Source organism: Spea bombifrons, chromosome 2, assembly GCF_027358695.1.
Source record: "Spea bombifrons isolate aSpeBom1 chromosome 2, aSpeBom1.2.pri, whole genome shotgun sequence".
Classification (NCBI taxonomy): Eukaryota; Metazoa; Chordata; class Amphibia; order Anura; family Pelobatidae; genus Spea; species Spea bombifrons.
This window is the reverse complement of record NC_071088.1, coordinates 57,709,493-57,731,071: the sequence shown is the minus strand read 5'-3', so window position 1 is coordinate 57,731,071 and position 21,579 is coordinate 57,709,493. Positions and strand designations below refer to the sequence as shown.

At 40.3% G+C, this 21,579-nt stretch overlaps 2 protein-coding genes across 2 annotated transcripts in view; one reads left to right on the top strand and one right to left on the bottom strand.

Annotated features, from left to right (window-relative positions):
• The window catches only part of MYO19 (myosin XIX), a 33,603-nt gene extending 29,462 nt beyond the window's left edge, over positions 1-4,141 (bottom strand). Inside the window, exon 1 of the mRNA XM_053454282.1 lies at positions 4,046-4,141. Coding sequence (XP_053310257.1) covers positions 4,046-4,090 — 45 coding nt within the window. The 5' untranslated portion in view covers positions 4,091-4,141. The remainder of the gene's footprint in view (positions 1-4,045) is intronic.
• A 210-nt stretch (positions 4,142-4,351) lies between these two features.
• Positions 4,352-11,882, top strand: PIGW (phosphatidylinositol glycan anchor biosynthesis class W). The gene is made up of 2 exons (XM_053454311.1): positions 4,352-4,694; positions 10,195-11,882. The coding sequence occupies exon 2, from the start codon at positions 10,205-10,207 to the stop codon at positions 11,714-11,716; it is 1,512 nt and encodes a 503-aa protein (XP_053310286.1). The 5' UTR covers positions 4,352-4,694; positions 10,195-10,204; the 3' UTR covers positions 11,717-11,882.
• The last annotated feature ends 9,697 nt before the right edge of the window (positions 11,883-21,579 follow it).

The window sequence follows — 21,579 nt, the reverse complement described above, 5'->3', positions numbered from 1 at the left end:
CGAGTGACGTGCCTGGCACGCCATGGGATTCAGTGAAATAAAATAAAAAAATATAAAATAAAAATGTAATAGAATTTTAAAATAAAGACCCCAGTGATGTTACCATGGCAGCATAAGAGGAACCATCCAGTTCAAAGAAAATATGTCCAAAAAAAATAAAAAAAAAAAAAAGTTATTTTTATGAGCAAGTCCTAAAATTGGCACTGTATTTTCCCAAAATTCCTGGCATGGAAAATGTTAAAATACCAGCATTTGAAATACCCTGGGGTGTCTAGTTTTGAAACATATATGGTTTGATGGTGGTAAATTCAATTGGCAGACTTCAAAGAACCCAAACAGGACATGGGGCACCATAGAAGCCCCATCGGAAGTGCTGGCAGCAGAGGTTGTCTACGCGGATCGCGCGGATGTCCACCAGCCGGCCCCGCTAGGCACCAGGGAGTCTGGGGGTGCACTGGTAAGTCGGGTGGGTGTGGCATATCTAGGGGGCATAAAGCATATCTTCTATAAGTCACTTAGCTGAAAGAGCATTATGGGAGATGTAGTCCTGCCGCAGCTGGAGGGCCGCAGGTTGGACACCCCTGATATAGAACATATGCTGACTAACTGTGTAATAGATACCAAAAAATTTAAAATACATGTATTCTTGTTTTACCATTCCACTCATGTTTATTTTTTCTTTAAAATAGCAACAAACTTTTAGGGTGCAGCCTATAAATCGGGTGCGGCCTATAATCAAGCCAATACAGTGTGTGTGTGTGTGTGTGTGTGTGTGTGTGTGTGTGTGTGTGTGTGTGTGTGTATATATATATATATATATATATATAAAGAATCTGCATTGAAGTGAATATGATATGTTGAAATATGAAATATATTCAATCATCATTTCTTTGTAAGCACGGTTTACAAAATAGTAAGAGAAAAAAAATGTTGATGAAGAAGAGAAGAGAAGCCAGCATAAAAGGTGAAGATTGAAAATACTTCTACTATAGTGCATGACCTTTATGGTTTCATATTGAATAGTGCTGCCAAAATATAGGCCAAAAGTACACGAGCATTGGTATGTATAAATATATATATTATATCCATACACACACAAAGGTGGTGTTTATTATATAAGCTAGGTGCTATCCTTGGTTATTCCTTACAAAAAAAAAAAGAAGAGGTGAAGACTGAAAAAATTTGAATACAGTGCTGCCAAGATGCAGGCCAAAAGTAACTGGAGTATTGGTATGTGTGTATGTATACATATACTGTAGGGAGATATATATATATATATATACACATACATACATACATACATATACACACAATCATTTTCTAGGCTCTCCTAAATAGAAATGTGTTGCACATTATTACATTGTATGTCATTTTACTCCCATTCTAACCCATCTATTTTTCTAGCCTTTCCTGTGTTGGGGATAGATGCATAGGATATAAATCTAGTTTTAACGAGAATGCACCAGCAAGTCACAGCTATTTTCCTTTTTCAGTATAGCACACTGTAAATCATTACAACAAAAAGCAGAAATGTCACAACATTTTTGTTCGAGGCGTGGTTAAGCAGACAGGTATTTACAATGTGACTACCAAAACAACCAACTTTTCTAAAGATGATACATATAGTTAAATACCTTTGTTTAGATAAATGTGCATACAAAGAAACAGTAAAAAAATGAAATAAAAATTCAAATTAACTAAAAATGTATTTAATGCAGAAATTTTGCGTACCTGGAATTTGAAATCTTAAAGACTTTATTTTCTTCCAATTTACTGGGTGTCAGAACAAGAGGAACGAGGAAGATGGCAGCATGACAGTGGTGGTCCTGGGTGCCTTTGTACCTTATCTTGAAGTCCCACATACTAAGTGGTTTGTCGCACTCGATGATCGTTTGGTATGAAACATATAGTTTGTGCGGCCACTGGAAGTGTGAATTTCCTCAACAGGATGTGCAGAAGCGGATAAGAAAGGAAACCACATGATGGAAATCACGAGCAATTAGAAGTTATGCCCAATAAGTGGCTTGGATGGGATGGGATTTTACATTAATTAAAATAAACAAAAACTGCTTAAAGTTTAAACCAATTTTAAGCACTAAAAGACGTTTTAATATACGACTTTAGCTATGCTGTGATTGTAAGAGTTACTGAGGAAGGACAGGCAAACTCCAACAAGCTCTTTTTGGACTGTATGGGACTAGTTATTTTCCAGCATTGGACATTAAGTTATTGAGGAGGATTTATTATGCAGATCCTGAGAAAAGGGTCACCTTTTAGACTGAAACTTAAAAGCTTTTGAAAGCTTGCACATCTACTCTGTCAATAAATGCAGACTTTCAGCTTTACTTGCTAATAGTATTGGTTGTTTCATTGTTGACTTGCATTGGTTTTGCCTATATATTTGTGGTGAAGCTGTTATTTTTTGTATTCTGGACTGTGTCACGTCATGCCTTTGATATATGCATGTTCTGTCCTCTAGTAACTTTAATCAAGCCTGGTCTACGTTCCATCACCTAGAATAGGCTGGAGAGTTAGTGTAATAGTTCTCTTTAACTGAGCACCGCTACATTGAAAGGTATTTGAAATGGTCCAGTCTTCCTGTGATACCCTACTGCGTCTCAGATGATTCCCCTGTAGCTAATCACACATATGTGCTATAGTTACATGGTTTCTAAATTGTATGCAAGCCTGCCAGTGTCAAGGGGGATGACAGCTGGAGTGTCCCAGTGTTTCACCACTCCAACATACACACACACACACACACCACTTCAAGATCTATTTTCCAAGGTGATTTTTTAAAGCAGAAAGGTAGAAATGGGTAACTGGCTAGTCCAAAATCTGACCAGCTCTAGAAGGGATCATGGACCATGACATTACACATGACTATGGTGATCATGGTATCAAGGAAGCCCTTATTGTGTGCCAACAGAAGAGAAGCCAGGTAAAAGTGTATGTGCATATGTAAAATAGAACGCATGAGGGTAGGGCTGTACTTTCCTCCTGGGCCAAAACATGCTGGCCCTCCCCTGTCCAGGACTCCAGAGATAGCAACATAAACGTTACAAAAGTCACGGCTCCAAGGGTTTGTAAAGCCATGTAAAGCTTTACATGTCATCTGGGGCAAAGAAATTGCCCCAAACAGCTCATCCTCACGGAGGAGGGAACGTTGCAGGGTCAGGAGGTCCCCCCCCCAAAAAAAAAATCGGTATTTACTGCATTTGGCACATTTTCTACACCTTCCTTTGTCCCTCGTAAGCGGATGTCTTTTATTTAATGATCTTTGAATCTGGTGGTGGTGGGGGGGTTTCTATGTCTTGCCATGTCAACATATCCAAGCCTTTGCTAAAGTAAGAATGAGAAATGTGCCAATGCGTCATCCTCAGAGTCTCTGGAAAAGTTTACACACGACCTTTCTTCCAGGAAAAACTGAAAAGGAAAACATAGGAAACCAATTCCACACAAGCGTTCGTGAAACATTTAGATTGTAGACAATCCCACCCTTCAGATAGAAGCCATCCTTGTCCATCCCGGGATGGACAACAGATACTTTTTCGACCACAAAACGGCCCAATAAAACGGGTGAAGGAAATATAATGAACAAGGAGCGACCTTACTCCAGCAGCATCCCTATTAACATTTGCATCATTACGAGAGGAGACGCTTATAAGATCCTGGGGCTTCCTACATTTATACCCAACAAGCCTTAAAAGAATGCTACCTGTGAGGATAAACGTGACCTTCACTTACAAGTCACCCAATACATGCTGGTAAAGGAACAAGTTAAAAAAGGCTCGTTTGGGTACAATGAGCGCCCCAGGCAAAAACTACACCCTTACGCATGTTAGACCAGCACCTTAATCACAGCACAGAATATAAAAGCATATTGCGCAATAATAAACATTAATAATAAGAATGTATTTATGAAATCATGCTGTAAAATCTACATAATGTTCGTTTTGTATTTATGCAGTAGTACCAGCTCTATTCTCACTGGTGGTAAAGGTGACCTCGGTACCGGCAAGGGATGGGTGGTCTCTGGAGTTACCTGAAGGTTTCCGTTTGCCCGATTCATGCTGTATGAGGCGTTCATAGTTGCTTTGGTCCCCGCCTTTCGGGCCCCCCACCAACCACGCTAGCCGTTACCACCGGAGCACGTTCTAATAGATTACAGGGCTGTTACAGCGCCTCCTCAGCGCTTGAAGGACAAGAGGAGGAACCGTGCAGCAGACACTATCAAACCCAGCCCGCCGCCAGCCAGATCACACGAGTCCTGGGCTGTGATTGGTTCGCAAAGCGGTTAGACGTCACTGCATTCCAAAGCCTGTGGACGCAGACCGTGCCTACTCGAACCCGGAAGTACCGTGAGAATGCCGTGAGGATGCGTATAGCTGGGTCTCACGGTCGTCGGTATGCAACATTTGCGGGTTCAAAGTTGATGCAGCCTTTAGCTTTAACCCTTTCTGGTCGTGTGTTTGAGTATGAAGAATATACACAAGAACAGGGCGTTTAGTTATTTATTCATATGCGAACTCATCGCCGCTTACATGTTCTCTGTAAAGTAGTTTTTGAAAGGGGTGCTGTCCCGAGACTGCGGACGAAAACCGTGCTTTACACGGGGACCGAATTTTATCACACAATAAATCAAGGGGGTCTGAATAAGCGGAAGAATTTGACGGTTCCCAAAATCATCAAAGGTAACTTCGACAGTTTAGAGGTGCGGATATTACAAAAGGTTAACTGTAAGATTCTTTTGTTTGGCACAAGACGGAAATATACTCTTCTCATGTGTCAAGAGGACATAAACCTGTTTCTGTTATGCTATATACTACTTGTTGTGTCCCACCTGCCCATTGCACAGCGTTATGGAATTTGATGGCGCTATATAAAACAATCAAAAAGAATGATAAATCTCTCCTCTAGTGCACCTCAGGCCCAAAAATTGTCGATTCCGTTCTGTGCATAAGGAAGCCCAAGTAACAATTTGAAGGAATCAAAACGTTACATATCTCATTAAAATGTATGCATGTCTTGGATATGTTCCATTGAACTCACTGCCAGGTTGTTTGAGAATCCCTGCACGTATGAAAAAAAGCTTCTCTCTAGCAATCAAAACTGAAAAAAAAAACAAAGTACTTTTAAAGGCATTCATTGTTAGTGAGGTTGTCTGAGGCAGTTGACTGTCACCCTAATTCACGATATTTTTATTATGGTTGCTTGAGTGATCTGCAGCCTAGTAGTTGTAATTGACCAAATGCCCCTACTTCCCACTACTAGGAATTGTTAGGTGTGCAACCACCTATTGGCCTTTGTGGGAGTACATAGATCTTTGGCGGCAGTACAAATTATAAGGTTACATACGTTTATTTATATTGCTCCAGCAGATTGCGCTTTACAATGTCAGTAGGATAAATTTAACATCACAAACTGGTACAAAAGGAGAAGAGGGCCCTGCTCTCAAGTTTACAATCTTGCCGATGGGAGCTAATTCACTTTACAGTCCGACTCTATGGTAGTATAGACTGTCTAGATGTAGTCTTGTACAAATACTTATTTCCTATACAGTGCTTTAAGCACAGCAGATCTTATGTATTTCTGGATCACCCAGAAACCAGATTTCAATCTAGGATGTTACAGAATCTGTATTTTTCTAACAAGGTCCCCATTTTGGCTGTTCAGGTCTCTGCACCCTCTAGTGGCGCTACAGTGCAGCTCACCACCATATCCTAGTTCTCTGTTAAGTGGAAAGGAGCAAATCGTTGTGAGCTTTCTCAAATAGCAATAGAGTAGTCACAATAATGTTCCTCAGTTATGGGAGACGGGAGCTCGGTTTTCTGCATCAAACCAAGTTGCAGACCTCAAAGTGCCAACAATGCATATTAAACATGGAGAGGAGGTTTTTTCGGTACAATGAACTCATCAACTCACTCATTCATTCACACAATCATTCATTCTCCGTCATTCACACAAATCATTTACACATGAATTCATAGTCACTCGTTCACACAAATTATCCTCACATTAATTATTCATTCTCACTCATTTATTTCAATATTTTTACTATCCCCCCCCATCTACCCCTTCATTTGGCGTTCACTTACTCTGAAGTCTTGCAGTCAGATAGTTTTCTTTTCATACCATTTTTAGATGTATAACTCAACATTTAGTAAGAATAATACATTAAAATAATGGCTAGCTAAAAGAGAGCATAGGATAGGATATATAAAGAACATATTAGGGAGGGAATGAAACAGACTATAAAAATTCTTCTTCAAACTTGACATCATTCAGACTATCAACACTCTTCCAAACAGCAGCTTGCAAATTTCCTCGATTGGAACTCAAGCAGCCACAGCCCAAGATGTCACGACCACCCGAGTGTAATGAGCCTTGAGACCAGAGGGAGGTCTTGTAGGCTTCAGCAATAGTGGTGTTCAGCCACTATAGAGGTTCTTGTAATGCCAAGACCTTCTCCATGGAGCAATCTTCTGTAGATACAATTCCAAGCATCTGTGTACATCCAAACAACAGAGCAGGCGTTCTCTGTCATTACTAGGTTTAGGGTAAAAAAAAAAAACCTGGCAGAATAATAAATATCTTTCTGTAAATTAAATGGTGAGACAACTTTAGGAAGAAACTCAGGAGGGGAAACTACCTAACTGAAGGTAAGGACTCAAAATAGAGACTGGATCTCGGCTGTTAGACACCGATAGGAGAGTCTTCCAGGTGAGAAATTTGACCGGAATGTCTTGGAGGGGCTCGGAAATAGGTGAAGGTCCCAGGAGGGTACTAGAGGTCTCTTGAAGGCACAAAGTCTAGAGATAGCTTTCATAAAATGAGACCCAAGGATGCGCAGCTAGCTGCTCGTTCAATAGAGAGCTAAGAGCTGCCACATGAACTTTCAGGGTGGCTGGAGATAGACCCTTACAAAAACCTGACTGCAGGAAGTCTAAGATTGCTAATAGCAACACCATCCAACTGAAGCTGCTTGCTAGAAGACCAGGACCAGAAGGTCCTCCAGAGTTTGTCATACCAGAAGAAGACTCCCCAATTGGAGGCTCCTTGTGCCTCCCTGTTTAGGAAAGCCACCACAATGCAATTTTCTGATAAGATCCTCACTGCTTTCCCTCGTAACCTGTATTCCCAAGAAAGGAGTAATTCCTGGGTTGACCAAAGGCCTTGTCTGTATTCTTCTTTCAGCGTGGCCCCCGAAGCCACTGCCTGAGGGAAAAGCGAACACTGTTGGGATAGCATATTTTCTTGAGAGAGCCAGAATGGATCAATCCCATGCCCCCAGGATGAAACTCTGTAGAGGACGAATATGAAGAAGAGCATGTGCCAGAGCTGGTCTTGTAGACACCATCATCCCAAGAAGATGCACGAGGAACTTTAGGCTGAATAGAATCAGACAAGTAAGACTGGTGATATTTTGAACCTTGTCGCCAGTAGGCTTTTCCAGCAGGATTTCAAGTACCTTCCCCAACAGATCTTTCCCAGAGAAGGGCATACCACACAAATTATGTTTGAAGGCTGAGTCTGGAGACCAGGACTTGAGCCACAGAGCCCTTCTTGAGACTGCCGATAGGGCAGATGCCCTAGCAGCCATACGGACGGATTCCTTAGCCGAATCGCACAAAAAAATAGCTACGGAGAATATTCTCTTCTCCTGCACTACCCAAGATATCCTTAATTTGTTGGAGCCACAAACCGCAATGCCTGGCTTGAAAATAGCTGCGAAGGCGTCAAATGATCTCTTGGCTCCTACTTCTGCTTTCCGGTCCATAGTATCTGGAAAAGGAGAGGAATCTTCCAAGGGAATAGCAGGCCTTTTGGTTGCCCTGGCCCCTGGAGCATCTATTTTGGGAGCTAATCAGAGCTCAGAGAAATCATCCGGGAAAGGAAACAAATTGGAAACTCTTTTGGACAGTTTGTCTCTGTAGTCTTCCACTGCTCAGTGACAATAGATTTTAAGGCTTCATGAACTGGAAAGAACCTTGAAAAAATTGGTCTGTTTTGTGTCTAAGGTGTTCCTCTTTGAAAGTAACCAGTTCCTCTTCTTCGGGAGTGGCAGGTTCCTCTAGGTGCCAGTCCTTCTCTCAGCCTGAAGAACCAGGATCCTGACCCGAAGACCTGAACCTAGGTAGAAGATCAGGATAAGAGGATGAAATGTATCCTGAGGGGAAATGTATCCAAAGCAGATATGCTGGAAAGTGGAGTGAAGCTCAGCCTTCATCCATTCCTTGAATTCTGAAATTGATTCTTCTCTGGCTTTCAGTCAGGCTGAGCAAAACTTTGAGGAATCAGATAGGATCACCTTGCAATTTTTACAAGCAAAATGCTTTCTTTGCAATATAACCTTCTTAGGAACTGAAGTCTCTCTTTAGGCAGGTCTGGCTTATCTAGTGACATCCTGATAACAAAGGACAGGAGATAGCAAATCATCAGAAAACAGGACGCCAAGAGCAAACTATTATACAACTTTAGCAAGTCAAATAAATAGAACTATTTTACTGAAAACTCGGGGGGCATCCAGAAACCTCCTAAAAAATCCTCTGACATGAGAGCTGCTTCTTGCTGCTGGGAGACCCTGACCTCAGGTGCCCTCTGGCAGTCTGAGACAAGAATCGGAAACAGGTTATAGTAAGGAACCTACCGCAACCGTCAGTAGAGAAGCCGGAGTCCTGGTGTCGGAACAGTCTAGCCCACCCAAGGGCCGTTGAGATAAGACAAAAAAAGACACCGTGACCAAAAATAACCCCTTTCCCTCGTGAATTTGCGATCCTCCCAGGATCCTCAACAGGAGCAGGGGGACTAAAGCTCCCCTGCTACCCAAATAATCTCTCCCACAAGCTCAGAGAGAAAAACAAACTGGGGATAACTGGACCCCGGTTGTCTTATCTCGACGGCCCTTGGGAGGACTAGACTGTTCCGACACCAGGACTTCTCTACCGACGGTTGCGGTAGGTTCCTTACTATGGCCTGTTTTTTTGGGGGGGTTTATTCTTTCCTGCCCTATTCAGATGCTACCGGGAACCATCCAGTTCCAACAAGATGCTCATAAAATATATTTTTTTCTTTTACAAGTCCTAAAATTAGCGCTATATGTTTCTCACATGGAAACAGGTAAATACTGGCATTTTAAATGCCCATGGGGTGCCTAGTTTTAAAAACAATTATGAATTGATGGGGTAAATTGAATTTAATTTTTGGGTTCAAAGATGTCCCAAAAATAGCACATGGACACTGACTGACCGGATGTCACAAAAAATACTGCATGGAAAAAACTAAAATACCAGTATTTGAAATACCCTGCGGTGTCTAGTTTTCAAAAATATGATTTAATGGGGTAAATTAAATTGGCCAGCTTCAAAGATGTCCCAAATAACAAATGAGGGTAGCATGACCAGATGCCAAAAACTCAAAGTTGAAAAACTTTAATACGCATGTCACAAATGGGGCCTATTACCCTTCAAACAAATCGAAAAAAATCATGCATGGGTGGTATCACTGAACTCAGGAGATTTTGCTGAACACATAGTGGTGTGTTTTGTGGAAGTGACACATTGGAAGTGTGATACATACACAAAGGCGTGGTAGAATTAGTGTATGAAAATAGTTAAAATACCAGCAATTGAAATAACCTAGGGTGATGATTTGATGGGGTAAATTTATTTGGTTGACTTTAAACATGTCCCAAATAGGACATGAGCCCTGGGTGACCAGATTTTCTTTGTTGAATTGTTGTTATACCGTATATACTACTTATGTCCTGTTTGCCCATTGTACAGTGCTGCAGATATGATTGCGCTATATAAAACAAAGTACTGGACTGTCCCTGTACATTTATATAGTTCAATTCCAATCCTCCATACGGGCAGTGTATAATGCATTATGAGGGTGGTGATATTAAATGATACAGCTCACCTAGAAACTAAGTTTAATTAATAAATTAATTTGAATTGATACCCAACAAATATATTTGCAGCTTTTTTATAAAAATGGAGTGACATGTTGATAAAATTACTAAATGTGCCAAGCAAACTAATTAGGCAATAAAGTGAAAACAAATTTAGTTCTACAACATTACAGTTGGTGATGATCTGCAGACAGTGTTACCCACAAAAGTGAAAATGCTGCCACATTACAAAAAGAATGACTGACTAAATGGTTTGATCCCTTTTTCTCTATTTTCCACAGTTTACAGAAAATGGCTGAAAATAAACTTAAGGAAGCATTCATAAGTAACCTGAATGGTACCACCATTACAGAAATCTCCGTGGGATTAACTGTGACTCCTCTCTGTATACTTTGTAGAGGTCTGGTGTTTGTTTTTTATCATCAGATACATGGTGAGAAATGCTTTTCGTGGAAATTTCATCTCATCCTTGACTTCTTTCTACTGGTGCTTCCACATGTCCTGTCCTGCACAGTTCTTTCCGACTATTTGATTCTTGTGCCGCTGGTTATTGCTGGTATTTGTATTGTATTCTTCATCACTGTATACAGAACAAGAAATAACCATACAGGTACATCACTGGACAGTATATGCAAATATTTTGTAAAAGTGAAGCTGGAAAACCAGACTGTGCCCTCTGTTACAACTCTACGTGTTTTTATTAATTTGCTGACTGCAATCTCTATTTTAGCGGTAGATTTTCCCATATTTCCAAGACGCTACGCAAAAACAGAAACCTATGGGACAGGAGTCATGGATTTAGGAGTAGGAGGCTTTATATTTGGGAATGCCTTAGTTTCCCCTGAAGCCAGATTACAGAATGGGGAGCCACGCTCTAAATTGTCCACACTTAGAAAACAATTGTTGTCTGTGTGGCCACTAATTGTACTTGGATTTGGAAGGCTGATTAGTGTCAAGTCAATAGACTATCATGAGCATGTGTCAGAGTATGGAATCCACTGGAATTTTTTTTTCACCCTAGCAATAGTTAAAACGTTGGCATCATTGCTGTTGGCCTTCGTTCCGGCACAAAAAAGCTGGATAGCAGCAACAATTGTTGTTTTCTGTTACCAGTTTCTTCTGGAAATGGTTGATCTAAAGAATTTTATTTTACATGGCAGTGATAGAAAGGGAACACGTGTTGGTTTCTTGAATGCTAACAGAGAAGGATTATTCTCTGCTGTTGGATACTTAGCAATTTATATGGCTGGGGTGCAGGTTGGCTTATATATCCTTAAGAAAAGAACGCTTATTAAAGAGTGGATGAAACTTATATGCGACTTGATGCTTACCTGCCTTCTCATGTTTATGGTTTTCTATGTGGTCAACCTATATTTAGAACCTGCCTCTCGTAGATTAGCAAACCTTACATTTTGCGTCTGGATTGTTACACAGTATCTTTTTTGGTTGTGCTCAATAATAATATGTGACCTGATATTGGCATTTGCACAGTACGTGGTCATTGGAAGCAAAGTTCCAAGTACTTGGAAATTATGGAAGTCATCATACTTCAATAAAAAGCATGACTCATCTCTTAAAGATAGTAAACAAGAAAATGTTTTCTGTTTAATTGATGCTGTAGGAAGAAATCAGTTACTCTTCTTTTTACTATCAAATATCATGACTGGCCTAGTAAATATGATGTTTGACACGATTCACAGCAGTGGCGCCTTTTCTCTAACTGTACTTCTTTTATACATGTTTACAAACTGTATCATTATATATTTTCTTCATATCAAGAATGTCACTGTTAAGTGTTGGTAAGGGTGAAATAAAGATCTATATTAGGTTTTGAAAACCTGTGCATAAAAAGGGAAGTCTCATGGAAAATATTTTCTGTAAGCCTTAAATACAGTACTGTATACAGTTGGAACATTGAAGAGAACTTGGTTATATTTAATTTTGATCAAATTAAATTCCCTTTTAAAGTCTGTGCTTTGCTGATTCTTCCTGGCAATTTTAATGAAATCCTGCTTAATTCTATTTTTATCAACTTTAGAGTGTGTGTGTGTGATTAACAAGAAGCCCATCATGTTTTTAAGGCAATCTGTGTTTATAATTTTATGTAATCTAGACTGTAAACTCTAGACTGTAAACTCGTTTGAGCAGGGCCCTCCTTACCTGTTGTCTCTGTTAGTCAATTTATGTTACATACTACTTGTTATGTCGTGTCTACCCATTGTACAGCGCTATGGAATTAGATGGCGCTATATAAAACAATAAATAATAATAATAATTATGTCTGCTTCTAAACACAGCCATTGGGAAAAATTCCATTCTATAATAAAATTAAACTTTTTTTCACCAAGGTTCCTCATTATCTCTTTAACTATGGTAATTTTAATAGGGCTGAGATATTGTTCTACATACTATGACCCCACATAATTTGATTGTTCTGTATTTGTGAAGAACTGACCAGTAAACCTACAGTTGTGTGAAAAGAAACCTACACTTTTTTTTTTGAAGTCCATGGTTTTACAGGACATAACTGTTCCTTAGCCAGTCTAAAATATCTCAGATGAAAGATGTGACATATTACACTGTGTCATGACTTATTTAACAAAATGGAGAAGCCATATGTGAAAAACTAAGTACACCCATACTGCTTCCACAGGAATTAAGATGCTAAGTAGCAGACAGGTACTGCTAATCAAATGCCTCTGATTAATTGATCATCAGCAAGTGTGACCGCCTCTATAAAAGCTGGAGCTTTAGCAGTTTGTTGGTCTGGACTCTGGAGCATTCAGGTGTGTGGTAACACAATGCCAAGGGGGAGAAAACATCAGCAAAGATCTTAAATAAGCAATTGTTGCTGCCCATTAAGCTGGGAAGGGTTATAAGGCCATTTCCAAACAATTTAAAGTTCTTCTTCATACACTGAGAAAGATTATTCAATAGTAGAAAACATTTAAGGCATCCAGACATACTGAGGTAGCTCCGAGGCTGGAAGAAGGGCTATCCGAAACGCGTTGCTTTTAAAGCAGCACCTCAGTTTTTGTGTTTTCCTGGCCGAGTACACTATTGTGCAGATAGTATGTTTGTATTAAGGTACATACATCTTATTCTCTTGTTTGTTTTATTTTAAGTACATATTTACTTTTTACATCTGGTAACATTTCCTTCAGTGGCATAGATTCCATATGAACTGCATTTTGTGGCATATATAATGCGTTTTTCTACCACATTACTTGAATATACCTAACATATATGTTGCTTGTGTTTTTTTTATTTCCTTATATTTAATTTGTTTAATCAATAAATTTACATATATTTTTTCCTAATTGTGTTTGTATTTTTTACTTTATATTATTGTCTCTTCACATATATATATATATATATATATGTGTGTGTATGTTTGTATTTAGCGCTGTCCATTTTTCTAAGGCAGTTGCCAATATTCCCAGGGGCGAACGTCCAACAAATTCACCCCAAGGTCCATGCTTGGAGTAATTGCAAAAAATCCAAGAATTACATCTCAGACTCTACAGACCTCAGTTAGCATGTTAAAGTTTATGACAGTACAATTAGAAAAAGACTGAACAAATATGGTTTCTTTGGATGGGTTGCAGGGAGAGAGCATCTTCTCTCTAAAAAGAACATGGCAACACAGTTTAGGATTGCAAAATTGCACCTGAACAAACCACAAGAATTGTGGAACAATGTCCTTTGGACAGACAAGACCAAAAAGGTGATGTTTGGCAAAAACACAACACAGCATATCAGCACAAACACCTCATACCAATTGTCAAGCATTGTGGTGGAGGGTGATTTGTGCTTGTTTTGGAGCCACAGGACATGGGAACCTTACAGTCATTGAGTCAACCATGGACTCCTCTGAATACCAAAGTACAGGACCGGCCCTGCCATGGAGCAGAGTGGGGCAACTGCCCCAGGCGGCACTTTTGAAGAGCCGCCCCAAGAGCCTTTTTCTCTTTTTTTTTTAAGCGGAGGAGAGAGAGGGGCGCCAAGTGGTTTTTTGTCAATACCTGCTTGGCGCCCCTCTCTCTCCTCTGTGAGCCCTCTAGCTCGGTGCCGGCTTGTAATGCTGAGAGCCGGAATATGACGTAATTTACGGCGCTCAGCAGTGAAGCAGCGCGCACCGTGGCAGAGCAGGTAGACTCGCTGCAGGACTGCAAAGGGGGGGGGATAGGCTAGATAATGAGCAGTGGCGTCGGCAGGGGGGGGGCATTTCAAACTTCGCCCCCAGGCGGCACTATGTCTTGGGCCGGCCCTGCCAAAGTATATAACATTATCACCACCTGCTCTGATATTGTCCCTCTTTTGCTGTCTAAACAGCCCTGACTTATTGAGGCATGGACTCCTTTAGACCTCTGTAGGTATGCTTTGGTATCTGGCACCAAGACGTTGGCAGTAGATCCTTTAAGTTGCAAGATAGGGCCTCTATGGATGCATCCTAGTGCCGTGTGTTCTCCAGGTAACTGACACGCACATACCCAACCATACATGTGATGTAAAAGGAAACATGAATCATCAGACCAGGCCACCTTCTTCAGTTCTTATGATCACGTGCCAATTGTAGGTGCTTTCAGCAGTGGACGGGTAAGCATGGACACCCTAATTAGTCTGCTGCTACGCAGCACCATATGCAACAAACTGCAATGCTCTGTGTGTTCTGACACCTAACTATCAGAACCAGCATTGACTTTTTCAGCATTTTGAGCTACAGTAGCTTGTCTGTTGGATTTGATGATACAGGCCAGCCTTTGAGCCTTACGTGCATCAATGAGCCTTGGTGCTGGTTCAACGCTTTTCTTTCCTTGGACCACTTTAGACAGGTACTGACCCCTGCATACCAGGAGCACACAAAAAAAGCTGAAGTGGTCATAATGTCATGGCTGATCAGCGTTTGCATACACTGGCAGAAATGGTGAAATCTTGGCGTTTGTTTTGCAAAAAAAAAAAAAAAATTAGGAGGCTAGTGATCATATAAAGCCATTTATTATCACATAACTGTTTGACTCATTTTTAAATCATAATGATAACCAGTAGCGTACCTAGTGGCGGGGGGGTGGTGCCACTCATCAGGGGGGTGCCACCAACCCTCCAGAGACTGACAGTAATGTCTGCCGCTAGAGGAGCAGGCTCGGTTGAGGAGATCAAGGATCTCCTTCTAACCGGCTTAAAGTCAATCTAGGGAGCGGGAGGTCTGTTAATGCAGACCTCCGATCCTGCTCCCTTGCGATGCGTGCGGCAACTGATGCTGTGCATCGGGATTTGCTGTGATATCCCGACGCACAACACTGAAGCCACGCCCACCGCCTTCCGCGCTCACTGCACCGGAAGGACACAGATGAAGAAGAGCCAAGAGGAAGAACGAAGAGGAGGAGGAAAAGTGACAGAGAAAAGGTATACTGTGCCATACATTATATGAATATGAGTATATGAATGAATAAATGTTTGTGAATGAGTGTGTGGGTGATAGCATGGATGTGTAAGAGTGTGGGGGGGTATAGCATGGCATAGGAAGGCTGTAATCACACCCCAGCATGTACTGGCTGCCTGGGCATGATAGAAGTGTGATTGCTGTTAGTGATTATATATATATATATATATATATATATATAAAATATTGTTTTTTTTGTCCTATTTTGGTGTGTTACTTACTGTTAATAAAAGTGTGGTTAACACACCAAAATTCAATAACAATATTAATGTATATATATGATTGCTAACAGCAATCCCACTCCTATCATGCCCAGGCAACTAGTACATGCTAGAACCTGGACATGATAGGAGTGTGATTGCTGTTAGCAATCACACTCCTATCATGCTAAGTCAGGCAGTACATGCTGGAATCTGGGTATGCCTGGGCATGATAGGGTTGTGATTGCTGTTAACAATCGTATATGTATACAGATTCTGCAGCGCTGTACAAAGAAGAAAATGATACAGATAAAGACAGGTACAAAGCAGCAATTGACATACAGATACAAGAGGAATGAAGGGTCCTGTTCCCGCAGGAACGTACATTATTGTCAATGTCTAGTGATAGGGATTTTGCTGTACCTACCGCCTTAGTATATAATAAGTTATGCTGTACCACCGTCAATGTGTGCCTCAGTATGTAATGATAGCGGTTATCCTGTACCCCATCAATGTTTGCCTAACGATTGAAGCAATGCAGTTTTAAAGTGTGTGTGTGTGTGTGTGTGGTGATACTGAGCCATGAGGAGAAGAAAAGAACTGTCAAAAGACCTGTGTAACAAGATAATGGAAAAGGATATAAAAAGATATCCAAAGCCTTGAAAATTCCAATCAGTACTGTTCAATCACTTATTAAGTGGAAAATGCAAGGAATCTCTTTATTACAAGCCAATGTCAGGTAGACCAAGAAAGATTTCAGCCACAAATGCCAGAAGAATTGTTCAGGATACAAAGAAAAAAACCCATAGGTAACCTCAGGAGAAATACAGGCTGCTCTGTAAAAAAAAGACGGTGTGAGCTGCATGGTCAAGTTGCCAGAATGAAGCCTTTGCTGCGCCAATGCCACAAAAAGCCCAGTTGCGATATGCCCAACAACACCTTGACATGTCTCATAGCTTCTAGCACACTGTAATTTGAAGTGATGAGAACAAAAAAGAGTTTTATGGTCAGAACTTTAAGTGCTATGTTTGGAGAGGGGTCAACAAGGCCTATAGTGAACAGAATACCATCCCCGCTGTAAAGCATGGTGGTGGCTTACAGTCAGTCTCCTGATCTTAGTATCAACGAGCCACTCTGGGACGATCTCAAACGCGTGGTTCATGCAAGACCACCAAAGACTTTGCATGACCTGGAGGCATTTTGCCATGATGAATACCATCTGCAAGAATTTGGGTCCTCATGGACAACTATTACAAAAGACTACACGCGGTCATTGATTCTAAAGGGTGCAATACACAGTATTAAGAACTAAGGGTATGCATACTTTTGAACAGGGGCCATTTCATTTTTTTCTTTGTTGCCATGTTTTGTTTTATGATTGTGCCATTCTGTGATAATCTACAGTTGAATATGATTCCCATAAGAAATAAATGTGTACATATATTACCAATTCTCCAAGGGTATGCAAACTTTTGATCACAACTGTGTGTGTATATATATATATATATATATATATATATATATATAAAATCAAATATGCAAGTGGGCATACAAAGTGCTACCAATTTAACAAATGTTTCTTAAAACTGTACAGAAATCTGTAGGCTTCTTCAGTTGTGGGCACACATAAACCTACAAAAGAAAAAGAGTAATAGTAAGAAGATGGAAGTCTAAAAATATGTGAATAATATTCTGTGAATAAAGATGTGCATATACTTAAGAAATAAAAAATAGCTGTAACATAATACTTAGGGATACGACATTACCAAGGTTTTGACGAAAGATAATAAAACATATAGTGCCTGACATTTTTTAAACATCATATGATATTGTATGCTTGTATTACTTGTGTACAAGATAATCCGCTTAAGATATCCGTAACATCTCACATTTGCTATATCCAGGACCTGTTTTGTACTCTATTGGCTGTTTGTGGTTACTGTGATGTATGACTATGCTATCCTTTTTACTAACCAATAAACAAAAATTTAAAATGAAAAAAAGAAAAGTACATACTTGTGTACAAGAAATTGAGAGAGAACACTGCAAAAATATTAAAACAGCCTTGTGAAGAATGGTACTAAAAGAAAAAAACAGGCCGGTCCTTAAGTAGGTTAACACCCTTAGGATATATTATTACATTTTATAGAAAATGGTTTAGTTAACCATTAGGATGTAATAATATATTGTTTTTGCACAGGCGGTATTTTCATTGGGGAGCCTAAGGTATCCTATAGGCATCACCAACAGCAGAACAACATCTAATGTCTGAACGTGCCTTTAAGTATTCTGTCGGCGTTGTCAGAAACAAAGTTAAATGTCAAAGAGTTCCAAGGTGGGATATCGAGACCCTCCTGTGACCTCTTATGGGTTTATAAAAATTGGTGCCGAAATAGCTTCTACTCCTAGTACATTACATTTATTTATATATATAACCAGCAGATTCTTTCTACTTGGTTGTTGAAGGGGAAATAAAACTAAGAATATAAAAAAATGGTGGATGTATGGGAAAACGATGTTAATGGATGGGTTAATTGGCATGGAGTCATCATACCAGTTGGTACACACATTTTTTTTGTTAGAAAATGAGAGTAAAGCTGTATGGGAGAATATAGGTTACCAGTGTAATATACAGGGGAAAGAAACAGCGAACCTTGTGTTGCTTCTGTACATTTCCTGTTCGACACAATTTTTTCACAGGCTTGCAGGTAAATATGTCTAAGGCAATAAATAAAACAAACAATAAAGATTTCACGCAGAAGCAACGTATAGCTGACAGGCTCTAACAGAAGCAATTAAAGCTTGGTGTAAAAAAAGGAAATTTGGAAACGTATAGCTAATAATATTCACATTATTATACCTTGCATGGCACTACTCTAGACTTAAACATATAATGGCACGCCCACCGTGACAACAGAGCATGCGTGTCATATATTTCTATACCCTATTACATGTCTCCCGTCACATTAACGTGCCGTATATGAGAACAATTAGCCTGGGAATTCATATAACCCGCGTGTGGGGAGCCAGCGGGCGAATCCACGTATCGTTATAAGGCGGTTGGCGTCGTTGGTTAAAGTCATGTGGTGCACGGGGGTTTGAAGTTACAGCACCTTACTGTAAACGGTGTAGGCATCAGGTGCCCGTATAGCCACTTCCTGTCAGCTCCGTGGCTAGGAGGTAAACGTAAGGTTTTTTTGTTTTAATTGTATTTTCAAAAACCATATTAGGAGAAAACATCGTATTTCTCTGCTAATATATATATACCGTATATATATATATATATTTACCTTCTTACGATGAAAACATGTTTAGGTACCCAAGCGCGATGATTGCCTCTCAGTGGCTGGATGGTTGTACGCATTTACAATCGCGAGTACTATATTGCGATTTATACCATATCAGCTCAGTAGATTCAAGTAGAAGCAAATAAATGTTAATAGGGAGCATGACGTGTTTCTGGAAAAAAGATGTAATTGAACAACTTGTGTTTGCTTCTGTGATCCACAACCCTATAAACTAAGCAACAGAATCAATTAGCCAGGGGCCTCGCAGGGGGAATGTGCAGGCCATTAGCCCAGGTTTTCTGTTCATGTGCCAGCATTTTAATAAGGGACACTTCAATATGTGAGCTGAGAGATCCCTTCACGTTTTTACACATTCTTCCCTGTGGCCAGATCCAGAGCTGGCTTGGCGAGTGTCTCCTCCCTCATTACTCATGCGCTGAAAGTGGTTCGATTGATTTCAGTGAGAGAGCTTTTCTGCCATTGATTGGCTGCTTTGGACCACTGTGGGGGCAAAGTGCTTTATGTACGGTCCAAAATTCTTCAAACAGAGCTGGTCTAAGTTGGACCGGCAAACTTGCAGAGGCAGGAACGTGATGTTACCTGACCCCACGGTAGTAGAGTGGCTACTTGCACTGTGTGCGATGGGCTGTAAAATGAAAAAAACTCCAGATGATGTAATTCTAAGGAATTGTGATGGTGTGATGAGTGAGGGTGTTTTAGAATGAGTGTGTGTGTAACTGCATATGTTTTAGTAGGGGGGTACACAAGGGACTGAAGGTGACACTCAACTTTACTTACCCACTGGGCCAGAAGGTGCCAGCCCCCCACTGCTCATGGGCTTGTAGCTAGGTTCCTCACAGGATCCGGCAGTGCCTGCTGACTCAATTCTCCGTTTATTGGAAACATGACAAAAAAGAACATCCAAGTACATCATATGTATGACCTAGTAGCCTGCTGTACCCATGAAGGAGGCACGGTGGTATCAGAGTGCAGTACAAGGTTAATAGGTTTTCCTTTGGGTCTTTTTGGACCCCAAGGATCTCTTATGTAGAGGGTACCCCTGGTGATATCATGCTTATACGCCTGCTAGCTCTACATCTGTGGCCAAATAAACAGACCTTTAGCTCCATATCTTTCTAGACCGCAGAATCCATGGTATACTTTTTGTTTCACATCTGCTGTGATTCACTAATCACAGTAGCTGACCATCTGAGCCCCAGCAGAGTCTTTACTGATAGAACCTTCTTGCAGTGGATGATTTGTAATGATGGATGCCTCAAACTTAACATTGATGTTCTGTCTGGGGAAGTGAGGCTGCAGCTGATTGGTATGTGACCAATCTGTGTTGGTCACAGCAATAAAAAATCCAATCCAACTATAGTGGAGGTTTTGTTTAAAAGAACAGAAAAGACAGTATACTGTCAGCTGATATATTGTATACATGCAAGAACAATGTCTGGTCCAAGATGAATCCCCTGTGCTTTTGCCTCCTCTCCAACCCCTGTTCCTAAGCTTACAGGGGATGAGTTCAGCATGCACTCTTACCACCAGCTAGTTACAGCCATAACTTGCCAGGAGTTACATGGGGTCTAACAAGAACCTGTCGCACTTGCACATAAAGCACTCCTATAGGATTTATCGTGGAAAAAAATAAGTCTAAACATTAGAGGCTACCAGTTGGCTCTTGAGCCATCAGGCAGCCATCTTACTCCATCCTAAAGAAAGTCTTACAGTGTTGGGGAAGATGTGAAAGCTGCAGATCGGTCAAAGACTCATCATTAACTTCTCTAAGCAAAGCAAAGGTGAGATGAACATCTGCTTGCTACTATGGTTACCAAAGTTAAAAGAACATTTAAACATCACAAGCCCCCCCCCCTCTAAAACCCTGTTCTACAAAATAAGATTTTTTAACAAAATTAAACACAAAAGGACATACTTGGTTATTTAAATATATTTATTGAAAAATTAGACTGATGGGCATTTTAGGATTACAATACCCATCAGTCATGACATCGAGACAGTTGAGAGTAGTGGTCATAAAAAAGACAAACTACATTTTATATATTCCTATATTTTGTATTACTGGCAGAATTATGGGATAATCCCTTTTTTATGTGTTAAGACTTTGTTATATTATTTATTGTCACCTGCATGGGCTAGTGTGCAATTTGTTTACAGACTTGAAATCATTTATTGAGGGTCAGATTTTTTTCTTAAATTTTCATTGTTTATACTATTTGGTTTGGAGTTGATGAGGGGTTAAGTTTTTTTTTACCTTTATACCATGTGAGGGAATGCACAGTTTGCCCTAAACAAGGTGGACTGGGAATGAAAATCAGACCTAAAATCCACTTGCTATCAATCATATGTGTGCAGCTGCGTAGTAAAGGATTATATCTGCTACGGGACTGAGTAGATGGTGAGAGCACGGTCCTACTGGTTGTGTCAATGGCTGTTGAATAAATTATCACAATTTATTATTCATATCTGAAAGTAAGTACGCATTAGAAAATTATTTTTTCAGAAACTTTATGCGTTTACGTATCACGTATAGAAGCAGTGACGCGGTGCAGATATGCCAGTATGTGTTGCCTGTACTGGAACTTTCTGTCTGTGTCCCAGAGGGCGTTAATAAAGTTTTTCAAATAAAAAAAAAAACAAGAACGAAGCTACGACTAGGTTGCTGCTGCTGATTCGTATGTGAGTACGTGACAAATGTTACACTGTTTAAGGGAC

What these genes read in the sequence shown, in the direction of transcription:
- PIGW (XM_053454311.1), top strand. Translation starts at nt 10,205, where the DNA reads ATGGCTGAAAATAAACTTAAGGAAGCATTCATAAGTAACCTGAATGGT.